The 25,305-nt window shown below is 36.2% G+C and overlaps 1 protein-coding gene across 10 annotated transcripts in view; it reads right to left on the minus strand.

Moving 5' to 3' along the window:
* The window catches only part of SUGCT (succinyl-CoA:glutarate-CoA transferase), an 844,228-nt gene that overhangs the window by 725,336 nt on the left and 93,587 nt on the right, over positions 1 to 25,305 (minus strand). For all 10 annotated transcript variants that reach the window (XM_081148082.1, XM_081148079.1, XM_081148077.1 and 7 more), the window contains exon 7: positions 14,039 to 14,130. In XM_081148082.1, coding sequence (XP_081004208.1) covers positions 14,039 to 14,130 — 92 coding nt within the window. The remainder of the gene's footprint in view (positions 1 to 14,038; positions 14,131 to 25,305) is intronic.

The following is a 25,305-nucleotide window of genomic DNA, read 5'->3' on the forward strand; positions in this document are numbered from 1 at the left end:
CCTAAATATAAAAATGCCGGTTAACATTAAGGGAGAGATGGAGATGGAGAGCAATACCACCAAAATCAGAGATTTTAACACCTCACTGACATCAATGGATAGATCTTCCAGGCAAAAACTGAGGAAGATACAAATAAGTAGAATATACTGTATTCATGAACAGAAAAAATTAACATCATTAAAATGTCCATACTACCCAAAGCAATCTACAGGTTCAATGTAGTTCTTTTTAAAATACTAATGGCATATCTCACAAATCTAGAACAAATATTCCAAAAATTTATATGGACCCACAAAAGACACCAAATAGCCTCAGCAATCTTGAGAAAGAGAAACAAAGTTGGAAGTATCACTCTACCCGATATCAAACTAACAATGTCACAGTAAACAAAGGGCATGGTAACAGCACATGAACAGGGATACAGGTCAACAAAACAGATTAGAGTCAGCAGATATAAATCCACACTTGTATGGTCAATTAATATTTGACAAAGGAGGCAAGAACATACAGTGGGTAAGACAGTCTCTTTAATAAATGGTATTGGGAAAGTTGAACAGGTACATGCAAAAGAATGAAACTAGATCACCAACTTACACCATACACAAGAATAAACATAAAATGAATTAAAGACCTAAATGTAAGTCATGAAGCCATGAAAATACTAAAAGAAAACACAGGCAATAAAATCTCAGACATCTTTCGTAGCAATATTTTTGCTGATATATCTTCTTGGGCAATGGAAACAAAGAAAAATATATATACAAATGAAACTACATTAAATAAAAAGCTTTTGCACAGCAAATAAAAAATCAACAAATGAAAAAGGAATCCACTTAATGAGAGAAAATATATGCTAAGAATATATAAGATAAGGGGTTAATTTCTAAAATATATAAAGAACTTAGGTAACTGAAATGCAGGTTAAGGAGATTCCAAGATGGCAGATTGAGTGAGTGGAAGCTACACTGACACTCTCCTAGGACCTAACTGGAATTACAAATAAGATATAGAAAAACCATCCTGAATAATCAACTGAAACTGAATATTATCTCAAGAGCACCCTCATAATGAAGGATGAAATGCTGAGGCCCAATGGAGACTGGTAGGAAGTGCAGAGGCACGAGAGGGCTGGCTGGGCTCCTATAGGAAGGAGCTGAAGGTCTGGAGGGATATCTCACATCATAGGAATGTTCAGAAGATGTAGAAAGTAAGCAAGGGTTAGAGAACCTCTTTGAAGAAATAATGGCAGAAAACTTCCCTAACCTGGTCAAGGAAAAAGTCACACAAGTTCAGGAGGCACAGAGAGTCCCAAGCAAGAAGAACCCCAAGAGGCCCACACCCAGATAAATCATAATTAAAGTGCCAAAAATTCAAGATAAAGAGAGAATCTTAAAGGCAGCAAGAGAAAAGCAATCTGTTACCTACAAAGGAGCTCCCATAAGGCTGTCAGCTGATTTCTCATCAGAAATGTTACAGGCCAGAAGGAAAAGGCATGAAGTATTCAAGGTAATGAAAAGCAAGAATCTGAAACCAAGACTACTCTATCCAGCAAGGCTATCATTCAAACTAGACAGTGAAATAAAGAGTTTCCCAGACCAAAAAAAAATTGGCTAAAGGAGTTTCTCACCAAACCAGCATTGCAGGAAATATTCAAGGGACTGCTGTAATAAGTTGAAAAAGAGAGAACGAGAAACATAGGCATAAAGAAATAAAATGGCCATAGGTAAGTACCTAGTAATAATAACTTTAAATATAAATGGATTAAATGCTCCAATCAAAGGACATAGGTAGCTGAATGGATAAGAAAACACGACCAAATATATGCTGTCTACGAGAGACCCACCACAGAACAAAAGACTCACACAGGCTGAAAAAACAAAAATTCTGGACTTTAAAGGAGAGATCAACAGCAATACAGTCATAATAGGGGACTTTAACACCCCACTGAATTTACTGGATAGATCTTTCAGAAAAAAATCAACAACGAAACAGTGATTCTAAATGACATACTAGATCAGATGGATTTAACTGAGAGTTGCAGTAACTTATATCACAAAGCTGCAGCATATGTATTCTCCTCAAGTGCACATGGGACATTCTCAAAGATAGACCACATGTTAGGACACAAAACAAGTCTCAATAAGAAGACTAAAATCACATCAAGCATATTCTCTAACCACAGTGGTGTGAAACTAGAAATCAACTACAAGAAAACCACACAAACACCTGGACACTAATCACATGCTACTAAACAATGAATGGGTTAACAATGAGATAAAGAAAGAAAACAAACAAACAAAAAAAAAAAAACAAGACAAATCAAAATGAAAATAAAACAACAGAAAATCCATAGAACACAGAAAAAGCAGTCCTTAAAGGGAAATTCATAGCATTACAGGTCTACCTCAAGAAACAAGGAAGCTCAGCCAGCGTGGCTCAGTGGATAAGCATTGACCTATGATCCAGAAGATCGCAGATCAATTCCCAGTCAGGGCACAGCTCCCCAGTAGCGGACATGCAGGAGGCAGCTGATAAATGGCTCTCTCATCATTGATATTTCTCTCTTTCTCTCTCCCTCTCTCTTCCACTCTCTGAAATCAATAAAGATATATTTTTTAAAAAGAAAGAAGAAAAATCTCAAATAAATAATCTAACCTTACATCAAAGAAATGAAAAAAACAAACAAACAAACAAAAAACCCAAAGTGAATGAGAGGAAGGAAATAATAAATATCATAGCAGTAATAAAGAAAATAGAATCTAAAAAACAGAAAAATTAATGAAACCAATAGCTGGTTCTTTGAAAAGATGAACAAGATAAATAAACCCTTAAACAGAGTATCAAAAAAAAAACACCCCAAAAAATAAAACCAATTCCCCTAAGAACACAAACAAGACAGGGGTGTCCACTTTCACCACTCTTATTCAACAGAGTACTGGAAGTCCTGGCCACAGGAATCAAACAAGAAAAAAACATAAAAGGCATCCAAGTTGGAAAGGAAGAAACAAAACTGACATTATTTGCAGATGACAAGACACTGTATGTAGAAAAATCTTAAAGACATCACCAAAAAAATCCTAGATTTAATAAACTAATTCAGCAAGGTAGCAGGATACAAAATTAACTCCAAGAAATCTATGGCATTTTTATACACCAATAATAAACTCTCAAAAACAGTAACTAAAAAAAAAAATACCATTTATGATTATGAATAAACAAATAAGATACCTAGGAATAAACTTAACCAAAAATGTAAAAGAACTGTACTCAGAAAGCTACAGGACACTGAAAAAATAGAGGAAGATATGAACAAATGGGAAAATATACCATGTTCATTGATTGAAAGAATTAATGTCATTAAAATGTCCATAGTACCCAAAGCAATCTATAAATTCAATGCCATCTCTATTAAAATACCAACAACATATTTCACAGATCTAGGACACTTCAAAAATTTATAAGGAACCAGAAAAGGCCCCAAATAGCCATGACAATCTTGAGAAAGAACAAAGTTGGAGGGTCACAATACCAGATATCAAGTTATACTACAAAGTCACTGTAATTAAAATAGCCTGGTAATGGCACAAGAACATATAGATTAGAGGAACAGAACAGAGAATCCAGAAATTGACCCATGCCATTATGCTGAATTAATATTTGACAAAGGAGGCAAGAACATACAATGGAGCAAAGACAGTCTATTGAATAAATAGTGGTGGGAAAAATGAACAGATACATGAAAGAAAAAAAAAGAAACTAGACCACCTTCTAACACCATATACAGAATAAATTCAAAATGGATTAAAAACTTAAACATAAGACTCAAAACCATAAAACTCCTAAAATTAAACATAGGCACTAAAATTTGAAATTTCTGTTACCAATATTTTTCCTGATATATGTCTTCAAGCAAGGAAAACAAAAGAAAAAAATAAATAAGTGGGATTACATCAAATTCAAAAGGTTTTGCACTGCAAAGGATCCATCAAAAAAAAAAAAAGTCAAGGAATTAAATGGGATAACATTTCCACCAATGATAAATCTCATAAGGGGTTAATATCCAAAATTTATAAAGAACTCAGACAACTCAACACCAACAGAACAATCGAATTAAAAAATGGGCAGGAGACCTGAATAGATACTTCTCAAAAGAAAACATACAGATGACCAACAGATATATGAAAAGATGCTCAATGTCACTAGTCATCAGAGAAATAAAAGTTAAAACCACACCTGTCAGAATAGCTATCAAGAAATCCATAAATAACAAGTGTTAGCACAGATTTGGAGAAAAGCAAACCTTCATGCACTGCTGGAGGGAAAGCAGATTGGTGCAGCTATTATAGAAAACAGTGTAGAGGGTCCTCAAAAAATTAAAAATGGAGCTGCTGAGGACCCAGAAATTCCACTCCTGGGTATTTATCTGAAGAAACACAAAACATGTATATAAAAGAAGATATGCATCCCTATGTTCATGGCAGAATTATTTACAATAGCCGAAATATGAAAGCAACCCAAAAGTAGTGATATATATATATACATTAGAATATTACTCGGTCATAAAAAGGAACAAAATCTTACATTTGTGACAGCATGAATGGGCCTAAAGGGTATTATGCTAAGTGAAATAAGTCAGTCAGAGAAAGACAAATACCATATGATTTCACTTACATGTGTACTCTAAAAAACAAAACAAACAAACAAAATAGAAACAGACTCACAGATACAGACAACAAATTGATGGTTGACAGATGGGAGAGGCTTGGGGGACTGGGTGGAAAGGGTGAAGGGGTTAAGTAAAATTGGTAGTACCAAAATAGTCACAAGGATGTTAAGTATAGCATAGGGAATATAGTCAATAATATTGTAATAACTATGTATGGTGCCAGGTGGGTACTAGACTTATTGGGCGATCACTTCATAATTTATATAAATGTCTAACTACTAGGCAGTATGCCTGAAACTAATGTAAAATAATAATGAATGTCAACTGAATTTTTAAAAAATGTTTTAATAAAAATAAAATAAACCAAAAAATCTTTTTTAAATATAATACTTTATTAAATTTATTGTGATCACAATGGTTAATACCAATATATAGGTCTCAGGTGTGGGTTTCTATGTTACAAGATCTGTATATTGCTCTGTGTGCCCAACACCCAAAGTCATACTTTCTACCATAACCATATCCTAAGACTCCCTTCACCCCCCACCCCCAGTCCCTTCCCTCCGGCAACCACCACACTGCTGTTTGTATCCACAAGTTACAGTTCCATATAGCACATATGAGTAAAATCATATGGTTCTTAGCTTTCTGACTAACTTATTTCACTTAGCATAATAGTCTCAAGGTCCTTCCATGTTGTTGTAAATGGCAGTATTTTACCCTTTATTACGGGTGAGTAGTTTCCCTTGTGTACATGTACCACTTCTTTATCCAGACCTCTATCGAAGAACACATTGATTGTTCCATGTCATAGCTACCATCAATAATGCTGCAATGAATAAAGGGGTGCATATATTTTTGCAAATACATGTTTTCAAGTTTTTTGGGTACATCCCCTGGAGAGGGATTGCTGGGTCATAATTTTTTGAGGACTTGCAAGACTGCTTTTCATAGTAGTAGAACCAGTTACATTCCCATCAACAGTGAATGAGGGTTCTCTTTTCTCTACATCCTCTCCAAAACTTGTTATTACTTGTCTTGTTGATAATAGCCGCTCTAATTGGTGTGAGATAGTATCTCATTGTAGTTTTGATTTACATTTCCCTACCAGCTAATGAGGTCAAACATCTTTTCATGTATCTACTGGCTGTTTCTTAAGTCTTGGGACGGGTGTCTGTTCAGGTCCTCAGCCCATTTTTGATTGGGTTGTTTGTTTGGTGTGGAGTTTTATGAGCTCTTTATCTATTTTGAAAATTAAACTTTGTCAGAGCTGTTTTCAAATATCATCTCCCATCTAGTTGGCTGCCTCTTTTGTCTTGTTGTCAGTTTCTTTTGCTGTGCAGAAGCTTTTTAGTTTGATATAGTCCCATTCATTTATTTTTGCCTTTACTTCCATTGCATTTGGGGTCAAGTTTACAAAATGTTCTCTAAGATCAAGGTCCATAAGTTAGGTATCTATGTTTTCTTCTATGTAACTTACTGTTTCAGGTCTCACATTTAGGTCTTTAATCCATTTTGAGTTAATTTTTTTTATACATGGGGACAAACTGTAACCCAGTTTCATTCTTTTGCATGTGGCTTTCCAGTTCTCCCGGTGCGATTTATTTAAGAGATTATCTTTACTCCATTGTGTGTTTCTGGCTCCTTTGTCAAAAATTATCTGCTGGTATATGTGTGGTTTTATATGCGGACTCTCAATTCTCTCCCACTGATCTATGCGTCTGTTTCTGTGCCAATACCATGCTGTTTTAATTATCGTTGCTCTGTAGTATAATTTGAAGTCACGTAGTGTGATGCCTTCCTCTTGGTTCTTTTTTCTTAGGAATGCTTGGACTATTTCGGGTCTTCTGTGGTTCCATACAAATCTGATTTCTCATTTTATTTCTTTAAAAAATGGCATTGGTATTTTGATGGGGATTGCATTAAATCTATATATTGCTTTGGGTAATATGGTCATTTTAACTCTGTTGATTCTTCCAATCCATGAACACAGGATATTTTTCCATTTTGTGGTGTCATTTTCAATCTCTTTTCGTAATGCTTTGTAATTATCAGTATATAAGTCTTTCCTGTACTTTGTTAAGTTTATTCCTAGGTATTTTATTCTTTTGGTTGCAATTGCTAAATGAATTGTATTTCTCATTTCATTTTCTGAAGTTTTGTTGTTAGTATACAGGAAGGCAATGGATTTTTGGACAATGATGTCGTATCCTGCAACTTTTCTGCATTTGCTTATTATTTTTAATAGTTTTTTGGTGGAAACTTTAGGGTTTCTAAATACAGAATCATGTCATCTGCAAAAGGCGAAAAGTTTACGTCTTCTTTCCTTATTTGGGTACCCTTTACTTCTTTCTCTTGCATTATTTCTCTGGCCAAGACTTCCAGAAATATGTTGAATAAGAGTGGTGAGAGTGGACATCCTTGTCTTGTTTCTGATCTTAGAGGAAAAGATTTCAGTTTTCCACCATTGAGTATATTGGCTGAGCGTTTATCATGTTGGCTTTATTATGATACGATACTTTCTTTCTATTCCTATTTTATTGACTGTTTTAATCATAAATAGATGTTGTATCTTATCAAATGCTTTTTCCTGCATCTATTGATAAGATCATATTATTTTTGTCCTTTCTTTTGTTAATGCAGTGTATTACATTTATTGATTTACATATGTTGAACCATCCTTGTGCCCCTGGAATGAACCCCACTTGATCGTGATGTATTATTTTTTTTTATGTACTGCTGTACATAGATTTTTGCATCTGTATTCATCAGAGATATTGGTCTGTAGTTTTATTAGGATTTTTGCATCTGTATTCATCAGAGATATTGGTCTGTAGTTTTATTTTTGTGTGTTATCCTGCCAGGTTTTGGTATCAAGATTATATTGGCATCATAAAATGTGTTACGAAGTACTGCCTCTTCTTCAATTTTTGGGAAGAGATTGAAGGAGGATATGTTTTAACTTTGAACATTTGGTAGAATTCACTGGTGAAGCCATCTGGTCCTGAACTTTTTGTTTTTTGGTAAATTTTTTATGGTTGTTTCAATTTCCTCGCTGATGATCAGTCTATTTTAATTTTCCAATTATTCATGACTTAGTCTAGGAAGGTTATATATTTCTAGGAACTTATTCATTTCTTCCAAGTTATTGAATTTGCTGGCATATATTCTTTCATAATATTCTAGTATGATACTTTGTATATATGTGATGTATATGGTGACTTCTCTCTCATTTCTGATTTTATTTATATGGGTCTTTTCCCTTTTTTCCTTAGTGAGTCCAGCCAGGGGTTTGTCAGTTTTATTAATCTTTCCAAAGAACCAGCTTTTTGTTTTATTAATTTTTTGTATAGTCTTTTTTTCTCTATTTCATTCTATTCTGCTCTAATTTTTATGATTTCCTTTCTTCTGCTGACTGTGGGCTCCTTTTGTTCTTTTTCTAGTTCTTTAAGATGTAATGTTAGGTTGTTTACTTGGGATTCTCATTTCTTGAGATAGGCCTGTAATGATATAAACTTCCCTCTTATTAATGCTTTTGCTGCATCCCAGAAGTTTTGATATGTTTTATTGTCATTCTCATTTGTCTCTATATTAATCTTTTAATCTCATCTTTTATTTATCCTTGGGTCCAATCAAATTTAGTGGTATGTTGTTTAATCTCCATGTACTTGTGGGTTTCTTTACTTCCGTTTTGCAGCTGATTTCTAATCCCAAGGCACTGTGGTCAAAAAATATGATTAGCATAATTTCAATCTTCTTGAATTGGTTGATGCTAGTTCTGTCACCCAAGATATGGTCTATCTTTGAGAATGTTCCCTGTACACTGGAAGAGTGTATAATATGATGTTCTGGGATGAAAGGCTCTGTAAATGTTAATTGTGTTCATTTGGTCTAGTGTTTCATTTAAGGACAATATTTCTTTATTGAGTTTCTGTTTGGTTGATCTGTTTAAATCTGAAATGGAGTATATTAAGGTCTCCAACTATGATTGTGTTTTGATCTGTTTCTCCCTTTAGTTCTGTGAGTAGTTGCTTTATATATTCAGGTGCTCCCTGATTGGGTGTGTATATATTAATAAGTGTTATGTTTTCTTGATGTAGTATTCCCTTTATCATTATAAAGTGTCCAGCTTTGTCCCTTGTTATCTTTGTTGTCTTGAAATCTATTTTGTCAGATATAAGTATGGTTACACCTGCTTTTCTGCAGATGTTATTTTCTTGGATAATCATTTTCGATCCCTTTACTTTGAATCCACCTTTGTCTCTGCAACTTAGATGTGTTTCTTGTAGGCAGTATATGGCTGGATTTTGATCCACTCTGCTACTCTGTGCCTCTTTATTGGTGAATTCAGACCATTTACATTTAGGGTAATTATTTATATATGAGGATTTCCTGTAGCCATTTTATCTTTTGTTTTCTGGTATCTCTGTGCCTCCATTGGTTCTTTTCCTTTGTACTTCTGTCTGTTGTTTTTCCTAGTGGTGTTTCATACTTCTTTCCTGTGTGTCCACTTTTTTTAAGCTATGTGTCCTGATTTGGGGATTTTTGTGTGTGGTTACCATTAGGTTTATAAAAAATAAAGTTGCATATATACAATAGTTTTTTTTCCTTTTGAGTGTATCTGATGTTCATCCTTTTCCATTTCAGACCTTTACTCCCTCCCCTTTTATGTTTTTGTTGTCACAAATTATCCGTTCATACTGTAAGTTTTCTGGCGATCTTACTCGTAGTGTTGTGACTTTATGTTCTTTGTTTCAGGTAGGATAACTCCAAGTATTTCCCATAATGAAGGTTTTCTGGTGATAAATTCTCTCAGCTTCTGTATGTCTGGGAACATCTTTATTTCTCCTTCATAATTAAAGAATAATTTTGCTGGATACACTATTTGTGGCGGGTAATTTCTCTGTTTCAGATGTTTAATTATTTGGTTCCACTCTCCTCTGACCTGTAGAGTTTCTGCTGAGAAGTGAGATGAAATTCTGATGGATTTTCCTTTGTAGGTCACTTCTTTATTTTCCCTGGCTGCCTTGAGAATTCTCTCTTTGTCATTAATTTTTGACAGTTTTAATACAATGTTCCTTAGAGAGAGCCTCTTTGGACTGAAGAACTATATGTTCTGTTTGCTTCTTGGATTCAAGCATCTTGGATTCAAGTTCTTTCCATGGGTTTGGTAAGTTCTCATCCACTATTTGCTTAAATAGACTCTCCGGTCCCTTGTGCCCCTCTTCTTCTTCAGGAATGCCTATAATTCTAATATTGCTTTTTCTGATGGAGTCAGTTTTTGTAGAGCTCTTCCATTTTTCCTTATGCTCAGGTCTCTCTCTTCTTCCCTCTGTGTCATTTCTAGATTCCTATCTTCAATATCACTAATTCTTTTCTCCATCTGGTTGGCTATTTTCTATGCTCAGTAGCTCACTCCTAATCTCCATAACTGCATGCTTCATTTCCAGGATTTCTTACTGGTTCTTTTTTAACGTGTCAATCTCTTTGGTAAAGTATTCGTTTTGTTCATTGATTTGTTTCCTGAGTGCACTAAATTGTCTGTCCATATTTTTTCACATCTTGTTGAGTATTTTGAGAACTGCAATCTTGAAATCTCTGTCATTTATATCACATATTTCCATGTGTTCCAGCTTGCTCTCTTGGGATTTTTCATTTTCTTTGTCATCATTCTTGTTACCATAGTTGTTCATGTATTTTTTCCTCTTCTTCATCTAGTCATAAATGTCTCTTCTATAGCAGCTTTCTCTGGAGAGGTCTATCTACTATTTTCCAGTAGATGGCACTGAATCGCAAGATTTTTGTTTCCTCTGTGATCTCCCAGATTTGACCTCCAGGGGCTTCTATAAGACAGTACTGTCACACTGCTTGGGGTGGGGTTTATTTTGCCCTCACTGTAATGGTGGCCCTGGCCTCCATGGGGTCTAGCCCCAAGCACCAAACCTGGGGATCAGTCATAGAGGAAAACAGGGGTTCTACTGTAATAGCTCTTGTTTTACAGATAAAATGTTCCTCAACACAACACTGAGGGTAACGGGAGGTGAGTTTTGGATGCCCAAGCGACAGTAGGGCTCTGGGATTCCATTTCTTTGTCAGAAATACCCCCACCCAACAGTGGAGAGCCACGAGGCAGAACCCTGAGCTCTGTCAGGCATCTGCTGGCTCAGTCACTGTTCACTTTGCTCAGGGCTGCCCCATGCATCTCTCCCTTACTGCCAGCTGGCTAAAGGAAGCATCTGCTACCACTGGCTTCCTCCCCTCTCCTGGTCATGCTGCGAGTTCCCAGCTGCAGAGCTGCTTCTAAGGTCTCCTCCCTTCTCGCTTCCTGCTTATTCCTGGTTGCCCACCTTTAGATGTTTCAGTGTTGAGGTCTCTCAGGTGTGCCTCTGTGTTGAGTAGGGAATTCTTTGTTGAGCTAAAGTTGGTTAATTTGTTGAAATTTCAGGGGAAGAGTCCAAGGGTATCTCTCACACTGCCACTGCTCTGACATCACTCAGTGACTCAAAAATAAAATCATTGATAGTAAAAAGGCAAAGCATAGACTGGGAGAAAATATCAGCAATGCATATACTTGTATCTAAATTATAGAAAGAAATCAATGAGAAAAAGACTAACACTACAATTATATTTTTTTGAAAAACAGGTAAGATTCATATAATTCACAAAGATATATTAATGGCCACTAAGCATGTAAAAAACACGTACATTATTACTCACCAAGGAAATGCAAGTTCAAATCACAATGAGATACTTCTACAAACCTACCAAAATGACTAAAATTGAAAAGACTAGTATTGTCAAGAGTCAGTGAAGATAATTAAAACTCCCATACATTGCTGGTAGAGTATAAAATGGTACCATTTTGGAAAACTGGCAATATACTAAAGCTAAATATGCATCTAACCTGTGACCCACCTGCTCCAGCTAAGAAAAAAAAGTGTGTATGTCAAACAAAAGCCATTCAAAAGAATGTTCATAGGTGCTTTACTCATAAAAGACAAAAACTGTAACAGCTCAAGGGTTGATTAACAGAACAAATGGATAAATTGTGGTATATTCATACAGTGAAATAATGTAAAGCAACGTAAAACACAACACTGATACATACAATAAATGAATGTACCTCAAAAACATTTTGTTGAGCAAAGAAGCCACAGATAAAAAACTACATACTATAGAATTCTATTTATAGAAGTACAAGAATAGGAAAAACTAGCTTATAGGTGACAAAATAGTAGTTATCTCTAACAGGAGGTAGTATTGCTGGGGAAGAAGGATGAGAGAACTTTTCTGGGTGATGAAATATGCTATATCTTCAACTGGTGATGTTTATCCAGGTGTATATATTTGTAAAACATCATTGAACCATACACTTAAGATTTTTCACTTTATTATATTTAAATTATACCTCATTTTTATGGGATTTAAGAAAATTTAGAAAATTATACTACCAATTTTGTTTTTTAAAAGATGAGAGACTATTTTAGGCATCTAGTAAACACACTGTATTACAGCACTGTATATAAATTATAGCACCCTGTACTCTTCCTCAGAGCTATTTTTGTTTGAATTTAATGTTTATTTTCTATTAATGTTTGTTTTCCCCATTTAACGATGATGCCTACCCTGTTGTCTGCTTAATCCCCAATACCTGCCACAGTTCCCAGCATACAGAGGGAATATATGCAATAATCATTCATTCAATCAATGAATTAAGAAGTAGATTTGTCCATGTGAAACAAATACAGTACATGAAGGTTGTATATTTAATTTAATACATGTAAAGTGAATAAAATAATGTTTAGCAAATAGTAATTGATCAATCAATGTTGAGTTAGAAAAAAAAAATCTCCCATGAAGGATAACACAAGACATAAAGTTACTGACTGATAAATGATAAAGTTGAGCACATGTCATGTGGTTATGCCTTTCAGAGTACGGCACAGTGCACAAAGGGAGCCACAGTAATCCTTTACCTCAGTTATTTTTGTGTTAATTCATTTTAATATTTGAATATACAAATTTAAAAGTCCCAGATCCTTTCATATATTCACTGAGCATTGAGTTCAGTTCTCCTAAATAAAACCACTCCCAATGTCTTGTACATGAAATAACTTCAATGAGATAAAGAGAAATATATCCATAATCCATTCTCTCAAAGGATAGAAAGTAAATCAGTGCACTTGAATATTTTAAGGAAAGGCAAGACATTTTTTTCTAAGACTGGTGAAAACAAAACAGAAAAAAAAGTACAAAAGATCTTATATTTCAAGTCATTAAAATTCCAATGCCTGCTTTAAAATTAATGGAAAGAAGTAAAGACTGTATAAAAGAAGACAAAGTCATTATGCCAATTTAACCTAACACTACAGCAATATTTCCTGAAGAATTAACTGAATAAAGTAATTCAAGGAAGGAACAGCTATTGGAAACAGTTATTTTTTAAATATGTTTTTATTGATTGCAGAGAGAAGAAGGGAGAAAAAGAGAGAGAGAGAAACAGCAATGATGAAAGAGTCATTAATCGGCTGCCTCCTGCACGCCCCCTACTAAGGATGGAGACTGCAAGGGCCCTGACAAGGAATCAAATCATGGCCTCCTGGTTCATAGGTCAATGCTCAACTACTGAGACTGCCAGCTGAGCTGGAAGCAGTTTTTTAAGACTACTCAATCTATTCTGTTTTGGAAATGAATGTCTTTTTAGTATTTTTATTGACTAGGCTTCCGTACACTTTCTTTTTTACTTTATTTAATTACTTTCAAATTGTTTTCCCAGATTGTGCATTTTCTAAGAGTCTGATCTAACCAACCACATTTTGGCCACCTGTATATCTTTTAGGAACTTCCCAATCTATCATCAGTGAGTAGGATTATAATGAAATCAGATAATTATTTCACTGTCAGAATCTAATACATATAACAATCAGACACAACTACACCTGAGGCACTATTAATAAATTTTAAAATACATAACAACTTATATTATTCCAGAGGGAAAAAGAAACCCTCTACTATGTACACATGCCAAGTGAAGGCACTTCAGTAGAAATGGACATCTGTGGACTAGTCTAGTCAGCCATTCTACTTCACCAAACAATATTCCTAAGTCACATGAAGTTGCTTATGTTAAACTTGACTAACATAATATATATGCAAAATGTGTTTACTACTCTATTGCTTCTTGCTAAAAAGTGTTATTTTCTATGAGGTCATATTGACATTTAGGCCATATTGACACTTTTAATAAGTTATTCACTTTTCCTGGTTCTTTCTAAAGTTAACTCAAGTTTAAGCCTATAGCTAGTAAAGATTGAAAATCCCTTTGGAATACCTGAGGAAAATTTAAGAATAGTCTAAACAAGGATACCTACCTCAGGCCCTGTGATGTGCATCAGACCAGAAACAGCAGAGGCCACAGCATCATAACCAGCTCGCTGAGACAATGGACCTGTCTGACCATACCCTAAAACAGTGAGAATAAACATATTCAGTACCACATAAGGAAAGCAGTAGTATGATAGTGTGCTTAAAACCATTTGTTTCCAAAAATCTTGCAGCATTTTGTTACTATTACAATCTATACTATCCCTTGAAGAAGGCAGTAAAAATTAATTATGGTGTTATATCCCAAATGGTTGCAAACTGGCGACTTATGGACTAGATACCTACACAAATGTTTTTCTGGCCTGAAGAATGTTTTCAACTGTTTTTATTTCATTTATAACATTTAAAAATCAGAAGATGGCACAAAAAATTAAAATTTCTGGCTTTTCTGAAAAATCAGAAAATAAAAACTAGGCCCACATTCTCACATGGCAACAATCAGAGTTAAGTAATAACACTTCCATTTACACAGGGCATAAATTCTCCAATTTGCCAGTCTCCACCACTCATTCCTTTATGCCTCAGCCTGTTTCACTCATTTAACTTACCTTCCAGACTCCAACAGGTATTTGCTTATTCTTGTTCTATACAAAACAATGTACAAAACAAAACAAAACAATGTCTCCCTAGGTTCTGCTTGCATATTAACTCAAAAAATATATAAATGATGATTAAAATTTTGAGCATGATTAAAATGATTACATCTCTTAACAGTGTTTTTTAGATTACAAAGAGGCAGTAAAGATATCACTTTTTTTTTTTGCCATCAGCAAAAATCAAGAAAACACAAAAAATATTTTCTCCTGCTCTCCTCAGTCCTGGTGCTTATTGTTGAATAATAAAGGTTATATTAGAATCTACATGAATCTGTCTCCAAATCCCATGTTTCAATCAGAGAGTGGCCAGATGAAGACCCTTACATACCCATCAGCAATTGGCTAAAATTCCCTGCATACTCTGCTTTAGAAAGATCAGGAAAGAAATGCCTCAAGGTCTCTGCCTGCTTCTCTAGCCACCTGGAATAGTCTCCCTCTATTTTACTCCTTATATCCACATAACACTCCCTTGCATCCTCCAAGTCAGCACTCGAATGATTTCTTACCAGAGGGACCTTCCCTAAAGAACTTTTATAAAAGAGCACTCTCACTTCTCACTCTTAATCACCCTTACCTAATTATATTTGACTTCATAAACCTTATCACCACAAGATATATAACATAAATTTTTATTGATTTATTTTGTCTCCTCCCTACTAAAATGTATAGCCCAAGGAATTTTTTTCTATTCAATTCACTGTTGTATCCCCAGCACCTAGAGTAGAACACAATAACATTTATTGCATGAATGAGTGAATGAATGACTATTTATTACATAAAAAATATCATTTTAGAAAAACAAATAATCCATAAAAAGTAAATTAACAAAGAAAACAAAGAGGTTTGTTTTTTTCTATTTTGTGTTGTTTTTTTGTTATTGACCAAAATGGCAGCATAGAAGGACATTTTCCTCCTCTCATGGACACAATGAATGTACAGCTACACATAGAGCTTCACTCTGAGAGAAATCCATAAACTACTGAGTGATTTCTACATATTGGGCAAAAGAAAATACCCACATCAAAATTGGTGGGAAAGGCTGAGACACGCTCTTGTCCTATATCCCACTCTAGGCACAATGATATACAATTAGGTTGGAACCCTGAACTCCCCACTTCTTCCTGAGAAGCAAAAGGTTTCAACAGCACAATTACTGGCGCTATTTTTAAAGTTCCCACCTGAGGGATAGGACCCCAAAACAACCAGCTCTGATAGCCACCAGAGTTCAGGCCCACAGAACTATAGCAAACAAAGAAATTGTTGATGCACAGGAATACTAACCACAGCTATCCCCGCAGGGCTCAGAACATATGAAGCAGTCAAAAAACATCCATTTCCTAGTCTTTCCCTGGAAAGAGTTTAACTGCATGTACTTTATAAGATGCTATCTGAGGGCACAGGGATTAAATAATACACTTATAGAGGGTGACTGTCAACCAAAAAGAATCAGTGGGCACATTCCCCACTTTCTCCCTCCAGCAAACTCCAACAATAAAACCAGGTCACTAGCATCTCTTTGGAAGGGACTTCTAAACATGCCTCATGCCCCAACTTTTGCATCTCTTACTTCCTAAGAGATGGGGCTCTGAATCACCTGTCTATGACTGCCAACCAGGCTTTCATGAGTCCCATGGGACTATAATAAACAAACAAACAGGGTATTTTTTAAAGGCCAAGGAGCACGACCCACACACAGCTTTATATCCAGGCTCGATGCAGAGGAGTTGTAAGCTTTCACAGTTGTTGCCTGAGAGCCCAGTTTCTAATCAGCCTGCATCAAGGTGGTGACAATAATAATCCCATTTGGGACACTGATGGGTCACCTCACACACTCCTACTGAGAGTCAGGAAGTACAAAGACAGTGTCTTGGACTATTACAAAGGTTTGAGGCAATCCTGAGTTCAGACTAGGCTGACTGACAAGATTCATCTCCTACACAAGATCAGTCTATAAAGACTGAAAGAGGTGGCTCTTTTAGCTAATGTGTGAAAACCAACACAAGAAGTCAAGCAAAATGAAGAAACAAGGAAATATGCTTTAAATAAAAGAACAAGATAAATCTCCAGAAACTGATAATGAAATGAAGATAACTGATTTACCTAATAGCTAAAAATAATGCTCATAAAGATGCTCAACGAGGGAGAGCAGCTCATAGGAGGACTCTGCAAGAATACGACTCTTGGGGACTGTTGTTTGGGAACTGGAGGAAACGCTGAAAACCCCTGCTGGGGGCTGGGCAGGCAAAGGGCCCACCAGAATGTGTTCTGAATCGAACCCACTGGGCCCTGGCTGCTGAAACAGCCCAGACAGAAGAGGCAACAGACTGAAATCAATCTGAAGCTGAAGCAGGACAGAGCCTGGGGGACTAGAATCAGAGGACAGGGTAGGGACTGAGGAGCAGAGACTAACTCCCGCAGAGTGAGCGCCTGACAGCGACACCTCTAACGAGAGTGATACCCTGGACTACAGTAGCCACCCTGTACCCTGAAGACTCTACAGAAGACTCTGGAGCAAGACCAGGCAACTACAACGTTGCAAAATAGCTGACAAGAAGAGGTGGCCCATGAAGAGCCTCAGATCAACCATCGACCTAAGGACACCAGAGCTAAACCTAGACGGCTCCTCACATTGGGTGATACACAAGTACCTCCCAGGAGAACTGAAATCACAAAAAACAGTGACCCTCAGACAACATAAGTTGCCCAGAAGAAACGCACCTCATTGACTACCTTTTTCTCTGCTGTTTTTTTGTTTGGTTGGTTTTGGTTGGTTTTTTTTTGGTTTTGGGTTTTTTTTGTTTCTTTGTTTTTTGTTTGTGGGTTTGTTTATTTTTTCTCTTTTTTCCTTAGGAAAAAGAGAAAGGGGAGAAAATTTGTTTTTTCTTCTTTTTTAAATATTATAAAAATCTTTTTTTTTTCTTTTTTAATTTTTTTTAAACATTTTTTTTTAATTTTTTTTTTTTTTTTTATAAAATAATTTTGTATTGCTTAGCTTGTTTTTGGTTTTGTTTTCATTATTTGCTTTATTTTGTTTTATCCTTGCTTCTACTGTCAAGACATTCTTGATATCCCTGCTTAACGACTGGGACTTTATCATTATAACCAAGTTTACTGCTTTCCTCTATAGTTTCCCCAAAATCTCTTACAAGACTCCCTGCCTGCCTGGGCTTTATCTCTCTCTCTTCTCAATCCATTGGCATAACTTTTTTCTTCTTTTTCTTCTTTCTTTTTCTACTTTTCTTTCATTCTTTCATTTTGCCCCCTTCAGCTTTCCTGTCCGAGTGTTAGTTTCTCTTATTCTCTTTATTGTATTTTTGTTTTCTCATTTTCAACTATTCTCCTATTCCTATTCTCTCCCTTAATTTTGTGCTGGCCCTTCTATCAGAATCTTTTCTCTGCTTCTGTTATCTCCCAGTAGCTTCTCTATTTTTTATATTATAGTTTATTATTATTTTCTAAATTTTCACCAGTATTAACAACAACATACACCTCTGGGCTCCACTCGACCCACAAAACAAAATCCCACTCCACAAGACTGGGACACAGCAAATATATCTAATATATAGATATAAGCACTAAGACCTACCAAAATGGGGAGACAAAGAAACAACCCCCAAATTAAAGAAAAGGAAACATCGCCAGAAAAAGACAATGAGATGGAGTTGAGCAAGTTATCAGAAACGGAGTTCAGAGTATTGATGATGAAGATGTTCAAGGAACTTAAGAAGACTATAGATGATAAGATCGAGAACCTTAGTGAAAACATGAAAAAAGAGATACATACCATACATACAACTCAGACAGAGATAAAGAATGCTGTATCTGATATCAAGAATGCACTGGAAGGAATTAAAAGCAGGCTCAATGAAGCAGAGGATAGAATAAGTGACTTAGAAGACAAAGTAGAGAAAATCACACAATCAGAGCAGCAAAAAGAAAAAACACCTAAACAGCATGAGGACAGTCTAAGGGAACTTTGGGACAACATGCAGTGAAACAACATTCGCATTATAGGAGTGCCAGAGGGGGAGGAAAGAGAGCAAGGGATAGAGAACTTGGTGGAGGAAATAATTATAGAAAACTTCCCTAGGCTGGCGAAGGAGAAAGCCACACAAGTTCAGGAAGCACAGAGGGTTCCAAACAAGAAGGACCCAAAGAGACCCACTCCAAGACACATCATAATTAAAATGGCAAATGTCAAGGACAAAGAGAAAATATTAAGGGCTGCAAGAGAGAGACAAGCAGTGACCTACAAGGGAAACCCCATAAGGCTGACAGCGGATTTCTCAACAGAGACTCTTCAGGCCAGAAGGGAGTGGCATGAAGTTCTGCAAGTAATGAAAAGCAAGAACATGCAACCAAGATTGCTTTATCCAGCAAGGCTATCATTTAAATTTGAAGGTGGAATAAAGGGCTTCCCAGACAAAAAGAGGCTAAAAGAGTTCAGTACCACCAAACCAGCATTGCAAGAAATGCTTAAAGGACTGCTTTAAGAAAAAGAAGGAATAGTGAGAGAAAGGTACATCAGCATAAAGGGGAAAAATGGCATTAAATAAGTTGATATCAATAGTAACCTTAAATGTAAATGGAATAAATGGGCCAATCAAAAGACAAAGGGTAGCTGAATGGATAAGAAAACAGGACCCAAATATATGCTGTCTACAAGAGACCCACCTGAGAGCAAAAGACTCACACAGGCTAAAAGTGAAGGGGTGGAGTAAAATATTCCATGCAAATGGAAAGGAAAAGAAAGCTGGAGTAGCAATTCTTATTTCTGACAAAACAGACTTCAAAATAAAGACCATAATGAGAGACAAAGATGGTCACTACATATTACTAAAGTGTTCAATCCAACAGGAGGAAAGAACCCTTATGAACATTTATGCACCCAATACAGGAGCACCTAAATATATAAAAAAATCTCTTGGGGGATTTCAAAGGGGAGATTGACAGCAACACAATCATAGTGGGGGACCTTAACACCCCACTATCAGCATTGGACAGATCATCAAGACAAAAAATCAACAGGAAAACACAGACCTTAAATGAATCACTAGACCTAATGGATTTAATTGACATTTATAGAACATTTCACCCCAAAGCAGCAGAATACACATTCTTCTCAAGTGCACATGGAACATTCTCAAAAATAGACCACATGTTAGGGCACAAGGCAAGTCTCTACAAATATAAGAAGATTGAAATCATATCAAGCATCTTCTCGGATCACAATGCCATGAAACTAGAAATCAACCACTATAAAAAAACTCAAAAATATTCAAACACATGGAGGCTAAATAGCATGTTATTAAACAATGAATGGTTTACCAAGGAGATCAAGGAAGAAATCAAACACTCCATGGAAAGTAACGAAAATGAACAGACAACAACCCAAAACCTATGGGAGACAGCGAAAGCAGTCTTGAGAGGAAAATTCATATCATTAGAGACGTATCTCAAGAAACAAGAAAAAGATCTAATGAATCATCTAACACAACAACTAAAAGAACTAGAACGAGAACAGCAAGAAAAGCCCCGAGGAAGTAGAAGGAAGGAAATAATAGAAATCAGAGCAGAAATTAATGACATAGAGACTAAAGAAACAATACAAAAAATCAATGAAACCAAGAGCTGGTTCTTTGAAAAGGTAAAGAAGATTGATGCACCTTTAGCCAGACTCACTAAGAAACAAAGAGAGAGGACCCAAATAAATAAAATCAGAAATGAAAGAGGCGATATAACAACTGATCCGACAGAAATACAAAGGATTGTAAGAAAATATTATGAGCAACTGTATGCCAACAAATTGGACAACATGGGGGAAATGGACAAATTCCTAGAAGCATACAACCTTCCAAAGCTGCATCAAGAAGAGGCAGAAAACCTGAATAGGCCGATAACAACTAATGAAATTGAAGCAGTAATCAAAAAACTCCCAGCAAACAAAAGTCCTGGACCAGATGGATTTACAGGCGAGTTTTACCAAACATTCAAAGAAGAATTAACACCTATTCTATTCAAACTACTGCATAAAATTCAAGAGGAGAGAAAACTCCCAAATTCTTTTTATGAGGCCAGTATCACCGTAATCCCAAAACCAGATAAATATATTACAAAGAAAGAAAATTACAGGCCAATATCCCTGATGAACATAAATGCTAAAATCCTCACTAAAATACTAGCAAACTGGATCCAGCAATACATTAAAAAGATCATACATCATGACCAAGTGGGACTTATTCTGGGGATGCAAGGCTGGTACAACATCCACAAATCAATAAATGTGATACATCACGTAAACAAAATGAAGGACAAAAATCATATGATCATATCAATAGATGCAGAAAAAGCATTCGACAAAATCCAGCACCCATTTCTGATAAAAACTCTCAGCAAAGTGGGAATAGAGGGATCATACCTCAACATAATAAAGGCCATATACGACAGACCTACAGCCAACATCATACTCAATGGGCAAAAACTAAAACCATTTCCATTAAAAACCGGAACAAGACAGGGATGTCCACTTTCACCACTCTTATTCAACATAGTACTGGAAGCCCTCGCCATAGCCATCAGACAGGAAGAAAACATAAAAGGTATCCAAATTGGAAAGGAGGAAGTAAAACTGTCATTATTTGCAGATGACATGATACTGTACATAGAAAACCCTAAAGACTCCATCAAAGTTCTACTAGATTTGATAAACAAATTTGGCCATGTAGCTGGATACAAAATCAACATCTGGAAATCAATGGCATTCTTATACACCAACAATGAACTTTCAGAGAGAGAAACTAAAAAAGCAATACCATTTACCATTGCAACAAAAAAATAAGATACCTAAGAATAAACTTAACCAAGGATGTAAAAAACCTTTACTCAGAAAACTACGTGACACTGAAAAAGGAAATAGAGGAAGATTTAAACAGGTGGAAAAAGATACCATGTTCATGGATTGGGAGAATTAATATCATTAAAATGTCCATACTACCCAAAGCAATTTATAGATTCAATGCAATTCCTATGAAAATACCAACAGCATATTTCACAGACCTAGAACAAACATTTCAAAAATTTATATGGAACCAAAAAAGACCCCGAATAGCTGCAGCCACCTTGAGAAAAAAGGATGGAGTGGGAGGGATCACATTACCAGACTTCAAACTATATTACAAAGCCACTGTAATCAAAACAGCCTGGTATTGGTACAACAACAGGCTTATAGATCAATGGAACAGAACAGAGACCCCAGAAATAGACCCATGCCATTATGGTCAGTTAATATTTGACAAAGGAGGCAAGAGTATCCAATGGAGTAAGGACAGTCTCTTCAATAAGTGGTGCTGGGAAAACTGGACAGATACATGCAAAAGAATGAAACTAGAACACCAACTTTCACCATACACAAAAATAAACTCAAAATGGATAAAAGACTTAAAGGTAAGTCCTGGAAGAAAACATAGGCAGTAAAGTCACAGACATCCCACGTAGTGGACTTTTCACTGATACATCTCCTTGGGCAAGAGAAACAAAGGGAAAAATAAACATATGCGACTACATCAAACTAAAAAGCTTCTGCACAGCAAAAGAAAACAGCCTCAAAATACAAAGGAACCCCATGGTCTGGGAAAACATATTTGCCAAGGATGAATCTGATGAGGGGCTAATTTCCAAAGTGTACAAAGAACTCATAGCACTCAGCAAGAGAAAGACAAACAACCCAATTAAGAAATGGGCAAAGGACTTAAATAGACAGTTCTCCAAAGAGGACATACGGATGGCCAAGATACACATGAGAAAATGCTCGACGTCGCTAATCATCAGAGAGATGCAAATTAAAACCATAATGAGGTATCACTTCACACCTGTCAGAATGGCTGCCATCAACAAATCAACAAACAACATGTGCTGGCGAGGGTGTGGAGAAAGGGGAACCCTAGTACACTGCTGGTGGGAATGCAGACTGGTGCAACCACTATGGAAAACAGTATGGAGGTTCCTCAAAAAATTAAAAATGGAGCTGCCATTTGACCCAGTGATTCCACTCCTAGGAATGTACCCTAAGAATCCTGAAACATTCATCAGAAAGGATATATGTACCCCGATGTTCATAGCAGCACAGTTTACAATACTAAGATCTGGAAACAGCCCAAGTGCCCATCAGTAGATGAGTGGATAAAAAGGCTGTGGGACATTTACACCATGGCATAGTATGCAGCTGTAAAGAAGAAGAATCTCGTACCCTTTGGGACAGTATGGATGGACCTGGAGAATATTATGCTAAGTGAATAAACCAGGCAGCAAAAGACAAATATCACATGATCTCGCTTATACGTGGAATCTAAAGAACTTAAGAAACTGATGAACAGAATAGATTCAATGACATGGAAGCATAGATGAGACTGATGAATGTCAGAGGGATGGAGGAGGGCGGGTAGGTGTAGTGGGAGAGAGTAACCAAAGAATTTATGTGCATATATACACAACCCAAGGACATGGACAATGGTGGGGAGAGGGACTGGGGAGGGGGAACGAACGGGGTGGAAAGGGTCATTGGGGAGAAAAAGGGACATCTGTAATATTTTAAACAATAATAAAACTTAAAAAAAAAAAAAAAGTGTATATGACTAGTAGACCCAGACTTCTGGAGTCAAGATTTCGAGAGAAAATATTTTCTGACATATAAAGAGTGGGCAGTTAGTCAAACATAGTAGTGGCCTAAGAAGGGAGAGTGGTTTTGACAATGCTTGGGAGGAGCTAAGAGAATCTGATTTTGCTACAAAGCAAAAAGGACAGAGTGGTGAAAGCAGAGGCAAATGGGGACCTTTATGTGTACTAACCAAAGGGAGACTTTTTGTGGTGGATGTAGGAGTAGTTATGACCAATGGGAGACAACTTTTGGAAGAAATTAATATTTTGTGTTCCCTCCATTTCCCAATATGTCACTCCTTGTTCTACCTACCTAATGGGTATGACCTAACAGAGACTCTTTGAGGGGTTCCTAACACACCATTCACATGAGAACAGCCAGCAAATAAATGCTTCCCAGATAATGGGTGAATTCCTTAGACATGTGAAACCCTGCTTCTTCCACTTGTTCTCTAGAGTCACTATGATCTGTCTCTCTTACAACTCCTTATAAGCAAACAGTCTCACTCACAGGCATCACTGTCTTCTCTCCAGCGTTCTGAAAGGAGCAATCTGGCCCACAGTTCATAGCTCAACGGTTCAGAGCTGTGCAGTTGATGTAAGAGAAGCCACCCACAGGTTGATTTTGTGTAGCATAGGTAAAAAAATGAACTGGTACAGTCGGATCCTTGCTTTCTGTAAGTTGAACTGGGAAATGTAGAGGCTGGGCTAGTGGAATTAAAGATGGAAATATGTTATATGTTTTAGTTTAGTTCATGTCCAAGTCAATGTTTGATGGTAGTTGTCACAAGGATCCAATAAATTAATGTATGTGACATAACTAGAATAGTACTGGCACACTGAATATGCTCAATAAAGATTAACCATTACTAGTTTTGTATCTTGATGCTGAAAACATGGCCAGAAAAAGCCTTTTGGTAGAGAGGCATATGAAGCAAGCAGACGCATAGATAGAAACTGAAATGCCATGAGGGAGAAGGCAGGCCCACACCCGAAACCACTTTAGTTTCAATTTCAAATCACATGCATCCCTTATAAAGATATTTTGTTCCTTAAAGTAACTAGGGAGAGATTCTGTTCTTTACAGCTAAGTAAACCCAACTAAGAGACTCCCTAGTTCACAGAATAAATTGGGCAAATGAGTTACTGTTCCTCAACTGATTTGCAGTGTTTGGGCACATCATGTCATGTCAAAATAACAATCTGCTATTAAACCTTAAAAGCTTTAGTGCATGCTTTTCACTCCAGTGTATATTAATCTATCAATTAATTTAATTTAATAACTTTAGTGCCTTTCTCACTATGCAGATTAGCTAATACAATTTAGCCTATGAATTTTCACAGATTCTGTTTGTAAAGTGTTGGGATAATGAACTCTTTGAAATATTTTCCCCACAGACAAGTTCTGATCCAAACCCCTTTAGCAGCTCAGCAAAAAAAAAAAAAAAAAAAAAGATGCTCAACAAGGCCAGGAAAGCAATGCCTGAACAAAGTGAGAATTTCAATAAATAAAAAATATTAAAAAGTACCAAAGAGAAACTAAAGAGCAGAAAAATAAAATAACAACTGAAAAATTCAATAAAGAAGTTCAAGAGCATGCTACATCAAGTGGAAGAAAGAAGCACCAAATTAGAAGACAGGGCAGTGGAATCTATCCAGAGGAGGAAAAAAAAAAAAAAAGGTTAAGACAGCTTAAGGGATTTATACAATATCAAATGGACCAATATATGCACTATAGGGGTCCCAAAAGAAAAGTGAGAAAGGGACAAAATCTTATACTAAGAAATAATGGCAGAAAACTTCCCTAGGGGGGCAAAGGGAAAGTTGAAGGGGGGCGGGGACAAAAGAGATCCAGGTCCAGGCAAACCAAAGGGTACCAAATTTAATGAATCATAAAAGATTCACACATAGTCATTATAATTAAATTTTCAAAAGTTAAGGACAAAGAAAAAACCTTCAAAACAGCAAGAGAAAGGCAATTTGCTATATACAAAGGAACATTCATA

This window comes from Miniopterus schreibersii (assembly GCF_964146895.1).
Source record: "Miniopterus schreibersii genome assembly, chromosome: 9".
Classification (NCBI taxonomy): domain Eukaryota; kingdom Metazoa; phylum Chordata; class Mammalia; order Chiroptera; family Miniopteridae; genus Miniopterus; species Miniopterus schreibersii.